This window comes from Pezoporus occidentalis, unplaced genomic scaffold (genome assembly GCF_034315485.1).
Source record: "Pezoporus occidentalis ecotype Australia unplaced genomic scaffold, CSIRO_AGI_Poc_V1 ctg69, whole genome shotgun sequence".
NCBI classification, from domain to species: Eukaryota; Metazoa; Chordata; class Aves; order Psittaciformes; family Psittacidae; genus Pezoporus; species Pezoporus occidentalis.
This window is the reverse complement of record NW_026916041.1, coordinates 3,080,041-3,089,766: the sequence shown is the minus strand read 5'-3', so window position 1 is coordinate 3,089,766 and position 9,726 is coordinate 3,080,041. Positions and strand designations below refer to the sequence as shown.

Genomic DNA, 9,726 nt, shown 5'->3' with positions numbered 1-9,726 from the left:
GTGGTGATGGTATATCCACATACTATTGAAGAGAAGTACCTTTTCTGTATTCTGACATAAAATACACCACAGATTGTTAAATACATGGAAGAATCAGTGGCTGCACCTTAAAAGGCACACACCAGAACAGTGGGAAATTTCAGCCTTCACCCTTCTGTTCCATGGCCCCCAGACAGACAGTGGAAACAACAGTACAGTTCTTTCCCCTCATAGCCGTGTCTGAATTAATTAGTTAAGTCCTGCTTAGGAGGTGCATGGGTACTACTATAATGATGAGTCCTCAAGAAAAACTGGGTATAAACTGGTAATTTTCTTTCTAGGGCAGCATTTAATGAGTGAAGTATAAACAAGCTCCAGTATACACAGTGACTGGCAGCTAATGTCCGTGTCACTGTCAGTAACATAAGGAGGGCTGATTTCTTTTTTCATGCTGCCCTACCCTGATGCGGAGGTCACATTTACCCACCTCTTGCAGTTATCTCTGAAGACATAAATTAAAAAAAAAATTGAAATCCGTTTATGAAAATCAGCTGAGAAATGAGCATTTACTGTGTATTACTTGTGTCGTTTTCTTTAAAATACCTCCAGACCTTAGTAATTTCTGAAGTACATATTAAACCAACATGTACGTGATTTGCCAGTTTTTCTTGAAGTTTTTGGTTAATCATCTTCGCACAGGAGACATCAAAACCCAAAGTATACTCTCTTTTCTGAATGATTAAGCCAGACTTCCCAGAACATTTCACTAGCAAGTAGGGCCATGACAGTCTGCTAACAACGAACTGAAAGGGAAATACATAGCATCCATCATCTGCGGGAAAAAAAAACGGAAAAAATGGGAGAAAGAAAAAGTGATGTCCCCAAAGATGTGATGAGAAAAGGAAAATCCAAGATGCAACTCAAAAGAAATATAGGTTATTTTGATGGGGTAAGTTTTATTATAGGAACAATTGTTGGGGCAGGGATCTTTGTTTCTCCCACTGGGGTGTTAAAGCATTCCTTACTCAACGTTGGCGTTGCACTAACGATCTGGACTGCGTCTGGGCTGGTTTCTCTGATGGGTGCCCTCTGCTATGCGGAGCTGGGAACTGCTCTGCCTTTCTCTGGAGGAGAATACAGCCACATTAAAAGAAGCCTTGGATCCCTGCCTGCTTTTGTGTTTATCTGGACGTCAACAGTTACCAAGCCAGCATCGAATGCTGCTCGAGCTTTGCTGTTTGCTGAATATGCCACCCAGCCTTTCTATGGTGCTTGTCCTGCACCAGAAGTGGTGAAGAAATGCTTGGCCTTGGCCGTTCTCTGGTCCCTGGGGATTTTGAATGGCCGCAGCGTTAAAATGGCTGCATGGGTGCAGACAGTTTTCACTCTGCTGAAGATGATGGCCTTGTCTGTAATTGCCATCGGTGGCATTGTTCTCCTTGTTGGCGGGAGAAGGGAGAGTCTGTTGAGGTTTGAGGACGCATTCAGCTCAGAGATCCCCGGTGCATCACAGGTTGCCGAAGCCTTCTTCCAAGGACTGTATGCTTACGGTGGCTGGTGGTCCCTCAATTATATGGCAGGTATCTACTCCTCTTCTTTAGATTTTGTTCTCCAGTTGCCATTCTTAAGTTCATCAGCTCATCTTGGTAGAATCCGTCTCTCCTTCATGACTGTAGGGTCTCTGACATTCTATACAAGTCCTGTATTTGTTGAGGCTGTTAAAAAAAGTGTTTTTCCTCTCTAAGGAAGTTTCTTGCTTCTTGTGCAGTCTCCGGAATCAGACTGACATTTCCAGAGGAGTACAAGTAAAATCAAAACGGTTAACTTAAAATTTTGTGTGTGAACAGATTTTTTTTCATACATCAGAAAGCTGCATTTTGTCTTTCTCAGTGTCAATGCAAGTGCATTATTAGAAAAGGATTAAGATATCCATGCCAAATTATGTGCACATTAAAACCAAACCAAAGAAAAGTAATTGATTAATTTGTATTTAAATATCTGTACCTTCTCTTAGGTTATGCAGTTGATTTGTATGTGGAGAAATTAATTTTGAATTGTGTTGAAATACAGTAATATATAAGATGGTCAGTAGTCACTTTCTTGGGAAAATGAGAGTTTTGCACAGGAAGTGAAGAAGAATCAAAGGGAAGTGGTATAAATAATTCTGTATAATCTCTATTCAAAGATTCAAAACCTTTTCAAATATCTATTTACTTACCTTATTGTGTATGTGATGACACAGTAATAAATAGAGCAGTTTTTGAAAGCTGCAGATTATGTTCCTGATACTAGTTATGCAAGTTAGTGTTTTACAGTATCATCAGATTTATAGAATTAAGTTATAAGCAAGTGGATGTTGCTTTTATATCTTTGACCCTATTTATCCATTGCCTCTATCACATGTAAATCATTAAATAAATTGTGTGAAACTATAACAAAGTTCAGTGGTGAGCACAGTGTGAAAATGGGATTAATGTTTAAAACAATGACTGTTATTATTACAGTCCAGCTATTACAGCATTAACAGTATGCTGCAGTAGAAAAGTTGATAGAAGTCAGCAAAGTATATATTTAAAGTCTTAGTATTTCCTTAAAGGCAAGCATTTAGCTTTGCAAGCCTGAGACAATACAAATTATGGGTAAAATATTACTTTAGTTTCTGGTTAGTTAGCAGCAGCAATAAGTACCACACACTGGGCAGCACAGCTGTTTAGACAGATCCAACCTACGCAGTAGTCCCCTTCTGAACTGAATTGCCTATTCTTCAGCAATAACTTCATTCCCATGAGCTGCAGCTAAAGCATCAGGTGCCAGCTGGACAGCAGGACTGCAGCAAACAGCAAGACAAATGGAAAGATAAATTGAAATTGGCAGGTTTGGTGATTGTCCTCGTCTGGGCTCAAAATTACCAAGTGTATTTCCTACATTTGAAATAAATCCCAAGTTCTCCTATAGTCTGTATCTGGATTCTTCTGTTGTGCCCATTCAGTCCCTCTGGCTCTGTGCACTACAGCCAGTGCTAGTGCAGGCTCAAAGCTGGTGTTCTGAGCAGGAAACAAATTATATTTGAGGGAGGAAAGGGAGTTTTGTGTCCTAAAAAGATCTAAGTAAGCTGCACATTTGATTTTCCACTTCTTCCCCCTTGTAAATTATTTGTTGCTAATACTCGGGAAGTCGTCTGTAAAAGCTGAGAGAAATAGGAAGGGGAGAGGGAGCAAAAGTGAATGGCGGGAGTGGAAGGGATGAAAAATACTCATTTTGACTGACATGAGGATGAATTACTTTGCTTCTGGAAACCAGGTCCATCTTTTGCTGGGACTATCACATGGTCAGGAATGCATGCCAGTGCTTCAGTTGTTTAGCTGCAAAACTGAAGTTATTTCTTATTTGGTGAGGGTAGTTTTAAGCTAAGATGCCAGGCTTAGCACTAAACATTTTTCTTCCACCAGCATTGCCTTGGAAGAATCATAGAATAGTTAGGGTTGGAAATGATCTTAAGATCATCTAGTTCCAACCCCCCTGCCATGGGCAGGGACACCTAACACTAAACTATGTCACCCAAGGCTCTGTCCAGCCTGGCCTTGAGCACCACCAGGGGTGGAGCATTCACAGCTTCCCTGGGTAACCCATTCCAGTGCCTCACCACTCTCACAGTAAAGAACTTCCTTATATCCAATCTAAACTTCCCCGTTTAAGTTTTAACCCGTTACCCCTTGTCCTATCACTGCAGTCCCTAATGAAGAGTCCCTCCCCAGCATCCCTATAGGCCCCCTTCAGATGCTGGAAGGCTGCTATGAGGTCTCCACGCAGCCTTCTCTACTCCAGGCTGAACAGCCCCAGATTTCTCAGCCTATCTTCATAGGGGAGGTGCTTCAGTCCCCTGATCATCCTCGTGGCCCTCCACTGGACTTGTTCCCACAGTTCCATGTCCTTTTGATGTTGAGGACACCAGAACTGCACACAATACTCCAGGTGAGGTCTCACGAGAGCAGAGTAGAGGGGTGGTATCACCTCCTTCAACCTGCTCGTCACGCTCCTTTTGATGCAGCCCAGGATATGGTTAGCTTTCTGGGCTGCTAGCGCAGATAATCAAGAGCAGAATACAGCTGGGAATGACCTTTTAAAGCTACTGCATTGCATGTATTCTGTCAGTACCTTCAGTCCCTCCTGTTACTTTTTCTCTAGTTCCTGATACCGGAACAAAGAAAAGGGTTTTGTGCAGGAATAGGAAAATACACTCAAAAAGTTCCAGATCAGGACTCATGAGGTGATATGACAGTAAATAATTTGACTTTAGAGTATCACGTTTAAGCTAGTGATTTTACAGCTGCTTTAATGTTTATTATCAAATCAGTTTTCTAATGTAACTAAAATACTTGTTTAATCAAATCAAAGATATCAGTCCTTTTGTGATTTTTTTTAGTCAGTCTGTCAGACCTCTCATCCATCCCTCCTTCCAAGATAGTGAGAAAATATAGTTAAATAAGAAGAGAGAAAAAAAAAAGGTTTAGACTAATAAATCCTTTGAGAACCACTGCAGAACAACACAAGCAATGTAGCTCAGCAGCTGTGATTAGGGATTGGAGCAGGGCTTTGGTATTGGTCTCATGAAGCTCTGTGCAGATTCACTACTGAAACACACTTGCAGAAGCTACACTGCTTGCTTTATTAGTCTTTTTAAATTGTATTTTTCAGAGGAGATGAAAAACCCTAGCAGGAATATCCCTTTAACTGTGATGACTGCTGTTCCTGCAGTAATGGTTTTTTATTTACTGGTGAACATCTCATATCTGACTGTCCTCACTCCTAAGGAAATTGTCTCTTCAGGTATGGTGTTTTTTTTTTTATTAAAAATGTGTTGTCCATTAGCATACCCATCTGATGTTAGTTTACCAGGTTTGGGTTACTTCTCCTCATCTGACTTCACAGTCCAGAAGTTTGGGCTTCGTTCTAACAGAGAATTCTTGTTTAATTTTGCTGTATGACACAAATTGGACTGAATACAGACAGATGTTATTAGGTGTTGAAAATTTTGGCTTTTACCTGCACTGTCTAAAAAGAAATCAGAATTGTGTTAAACCCTGGAATATCAGGTGAAGATCAAGTCTCTGCTGAGTATAGAGAAGGCCTTTGTTTTCCTGTAGTTTTAATCTTCTCTCCTCCTTCCTTCCTTCCATACCTGGTGGTTCAGGCTAAAGCCATTATTGTTTAGGAGGTGGACAAGTCTGGTGTGATAAGTAATATGAAAAAGACTGGGCACAATAACATAGCCATCTTGTGTGTGTATAATTTATAGTAAATACTGTGATTCCTTAGAAGAGCCTATACAAAAGTCCAGTGTATGTAAAGCCTCTCTCAGATCCTGTACCAGTACGCTGTCCGTGAAAAGGTCTGAGAGGAGCTGTATTTGTCCTTGATTGCCCAAACAGCAGCTTTTAAATACCACTCTAATGAGGGTGAGCTATCAGACCTTGCCTTCAGGAGTGACAAAAAACAAATCCCCTGGGAAAACATCTCAATAACATAAATGGGAGTGGAGTAGCTGTCACTCAGCAATATTATCACTCAGCCATTGTCAGGCTACCTGCTGGGAGAGATGGATACATTTGCAGACCCATCCTACAATGAAAGAGGCAGAGTATCTGTGCATAGCAGTTGCCCAGCTGGCATGACCAGCTCCAAACATACCAGAGGAGCTGTGCTTGTCTGTATCAGGTGAGGAGATGGCCTTAACATTATAATGCTTCTTTCAGTCATTGCTGTGAGTTGCTGTTCCTTCATTACATTTTTTTTGTGGTGTGTGTTTTCCCCATCTCTAAACACTTCCTGTGCTGTGCAGATCACTGCAGGACCTATATTCCTCAAGGCAGTTGGTTATAAAACCACTAAATATTATTCCTTGCTACAGTATGGGCTATAGCTAATTTTTAAACAATATTGAACATCCGTCATTCAGAAATAATCTTTCACATTTCCCAGTTTGACCCAAAGCAAAACCTCATTAATTACACACTTGCTGACCCATCTCTGTGCATACATGCGCTGCTTGTGTTGGCAGTTTCCTAACAGTAGATCATGTCACTACTGTGGCCATGCTGGGGACTTCATTTTCTTTGCCCTCATGGCCTTGCCCATGTGCATATGTTTGTGATGCATGGGGGTGAGGTGCAGCTTTCTCCCACTGGGCAGTCTATTATTGTGGTATGTTTACATGGCTTGCTCTGGCAGGCACTACTCCTTTCTTGCTGTCATCCCTTCCCTCCCCTGGAAATTTTTAGCTCCTTTGTTGGTAGGATTAGGTTAGTCATGTTTGACTACTGTAACAAAAAACAGGCATTGCTGGTAAACAATAGGTATTGTACTTTAAATTTTGTTTCTGTTGAGTCTACCAGTAATTCAGAACATGGTACCTACACTGCACTAATGCTTTGCTTTCTTGCAGTTGCTGTGGCAGTCACTTGGGCTGATCGAGTGATCCCCTCTGTTGCCTGGATCATTCCTCTCTCTGTTGCTGTCTCAATATTTGGTGCCCTCAACAGCAGCATGTTCACACTAGGTCGTTTAAGCTATGCTGGAAGTCAGTCAGGACATCTACCTGTTTTAATGTCCATGCTTAACATCCATTCCTGTACTCCAGCACCAGCCATGATTTTTTCAACCACCATTGCATCCATTTTTATCATCCCTTCTGACCTTATTATGTTAACAAATTACTTCGGATTTTCTGCCTGGCTTATGACTGGATTGACTTGTGCAAGCCTGATTGTACTTCGATACCGGGAACCTCATCTGCATCGCCCGTACAAAGTAAATGGAAAAAGCTACAAAGAGTATTGGCAGATTTTTTTGAGTCATGGGTAGTGTGCAGAAGTTGCAGAACAAGTGCAAGTCAGAAGTGGATAGTCACTACAAAAATACAAATGATCAGTGTTTTAGAACCTTACTTAAAACGTTTGCTTTACTGTAGACAGAAATGAGCAGATGGTCTCTGCCCCAGAGACTCTGCACTTGAAAACAAGAGTTGGATATATGCAGAATGGGGGATATGTGCAAACAACATTGAAACTGTACTAGTGTGGAGCAGTAACCAGAAAAATGTGGCATCCAGACTGGCTATTCATGGCTAGTTAAACCTTGATCTACTCCACTCTTTCCTGATGGCACCACAGACATTAAGGAGAGGTTTAATTTCCTCTCAGTCCAGCTGTTAGAAAGCTGTGGTAGAAGTGTATGCTTATTGTGAAGGCTGCTTTTAGGCACCCAACCCTGAGAATCTTTTAGGAGCCCATAATATCATATGTGGACAAATGATTTTCAGGTACTGCCTATCTCACCCTTTTGATGACAGAAGGAGCCTGAACAAGTGTTTTAGAAAAGATGCCTATCTTGTAGGCAATTTGAGGTCAGATGAATCTTGTCCTGGGTGAGATTGCAGCAGTAGGATAAATGGTACACTAGTGTGGCAAAGAACACATTATTACTCTTATGAAGGCATAAAATCACAGTTGGTCAGTTTATTTCCTAAACCAATTTTTTTTTCTTTCTCTTGCAGGTGTTTCTACCAGTTCCGTTTGTGATGGTGGCAATGTCTTTCTTCTTAGTTTTAGCTCCCATAGTCTGGTCTCCAAATCTGCAATATGTTTATGCTTTCCTGTTTATGCTGGGAAGTCTTATTGTTTATCTGCCTTTCATACATTTTAAACTGCATTTTTCATTTCTTGATAAAATTACTTGCCACTTACAGCTCCTGTTGGAAGTCTCCCCTGCCGATGGATCTGCTGAGGGCAAATGTGAATAATGGCAGGTGTTTAATCCTGGTACAACTGAGAGCCCACAGAGGATTTTGTTTAACTGAAACTGTAGAAGGCAGAGTTTAGATGATAGGTGTGATATGCAGATGTACATGAGTGTGCATGCATGTGTGTGTGTGTATATAGATAAATATATATATATGGCATACATGTATACATGCACTTATATGTATGTATACATGCACTTGTATGTATACATGCTGGTATATATATGTATGTAAATATATGCATTTTAATCTATAGACATTAGCATAATGAGTTAATATCTATATATCTTTATGTGTACATGTGTCTATCTACAGGTACGTAGATATATATGTACACTTATTTAATAGGTGCAAAGAATTTCTCTCAAGCTGGTAAAATCTGTAGAGTTCTCTCCCTTGCTCCTGAAGACAGAATTGCTTGTTGCATATATTCTTGCAATAATAGAAAAATTACTTAATTACAGCACAAATTATCAATACTATTATCTAATAAATGCGTAAGTACATACTAAACATTGCCATTATGTAAATATACTTTTCGATTCCAAATGAAATTGTCTGGATTATTTTTAGTTCATAGTAGCTCATTTATTAGCACTTCTGTTTCTAAAGGCTTTATACTTCTGTTCATCTGCTACCTTTTTTGTCTGAATTTATTTTTAATAAAAACCTTTGAAGAACATAATAAAATTGACTGAGACCTTTTTTATTCCCAAGCAAACTGTACGTGGTGCATTTCAGCTATTCTAGAACATGACATACAAATTCAGGGTAAAATGTTGCAAAGCACCTAATAAGGCAATAAGAATAACTTATTCTATTCATCACAGCAATAAAACTAAAGGTATCTGGATTGTTTACATCTTAAGATTAATATTGCCTTATTCCTTGGTTTCCTTTCAGTGCTGTTGAGTAGTAAGAGCTTTTTTTAGGCCCCTCCCTTCCATTTTAATTTTGTTTATGAAAGCAAGATAATTTTTTTTATATTTACACCATATAAAGTTCATTAATTTTTTAACTTAGAAACAAAGAACCAGTACACAAGGAACATCACATACTAAAGTGATTAATCTATTGATATATGCTTATCTATTAAATCTCAGCAATAAGACCAGTAGATGGCTCCAGACTAGCATCTCTCTTAAACCATGACATTCTGGGTTGCTGGATATATTGGTGAAAGTTTTACAGAGCATTGCGTTGTAACACAGTAGAATGAAGAAAAATCTTGCTGGAAGATTCAATTCCCTGATATATCAGAAATTTAGACATCAGAGCAATAAAGACTTTATACAATAAAGACTATATATAGCTATCCAGAGTATGGGGTAACCATTAAGAATGCTAGGAACCAATTGAAGGTTTAAGGGGATTTGACTTTGCACTAGAACAAGCCCCTGAATGAAAAAAAATACATGAAGAAAGTGGCTTTTCTCACAGCTGGTAATGTATACAGAATGAAAATTTGAAATAAAAATTAGACCTTTTAAAATGCTGTAGGAGCAAAAATCCATGCAATTGAAGTGAATACAGCTGAGCCAGAGAGTGGATTCTGCTGAAAGCAAGGCAGGAATCAATGTTTAGTTTCACTTAATATTGCTATCAGAAATAACGTTTCTCTTGTTATTTAAACAAAAAAAAAATCCCAAGACTTGCCAGCATTTTATACGAGTAATATTTTAAGAACTGAATTCTAGTGCTCATTAAATGGAAGGAAAGATTTTACTGTGACTAAAGCACCAGTCGGGGATTTGTAAATGCAGGTATGGTGCCTGGCAGTCTTGATCAAGTCACTTATTTAAACCCATGTTTTAACGGGTAAATAAAAACAGGAGTCATAAAAAAAAAGTGTAAGGGGCAATAATATTGTATTGTAGACCACATGGTTAGAAAAAGCAGACATCAGGGGGATGTTGCTCAACTGGATGTGTAATTCCCATGTAGTTTCA

At 39.4% G+C, this 9,726-nt stretch overlaps 1 protein-coding gene across 1 annotated transcript; it reads left to right on the top strand.

The window, feature by feature from the left end:
• Positions 1-592: 592 nt before the first annotated feature.
• SLC7A13 (solute carrier family 7 member 13) lies at positions 593-8,467 on the top strand. Its single transcript, XM_062641594.1, has 4 exons — positions 593-1,559; positions 4,675-4,806; positions 6,422-6,786; positions 7,532-8,467. The coding sequence occupies exons 1-4, from the start codon at positions 836-838 to the stop codon at positions 7,775-7,777; spliced, it is 1,467 nt and encodes a 488-aa protein (XP_062497578.1). The 5' UTR covers positions 593-835; the 3' UTR covers positions 7,778-8,467.
• Positions 8,468-9,726: the final 1,259 nt, after the last annotated feature.

Coding starts and splice junctions, on each gene's coding strand:
- SLC7A13 (XM_062641594.1), top strand. CDS start 836: ATGGGAGAAAGAAAAAGTGATGTCCCCAAAGATGTGATGAGAAAAGGA. Junction 1,560..4,674: donor GTCCCTCAATTATATGGCAG/GTATCTACTCCT, acceptor TGTATTTTTCAG/AGGAGATGAAAAACCCTAGC. Junction 6,787..7,531: donor ATCTGCATCGCCCGTACAAA/GTAAATGGAAAA, acceptor TTTCTCTTGCAG/GTGTTTCTACCAGTTCCGTT.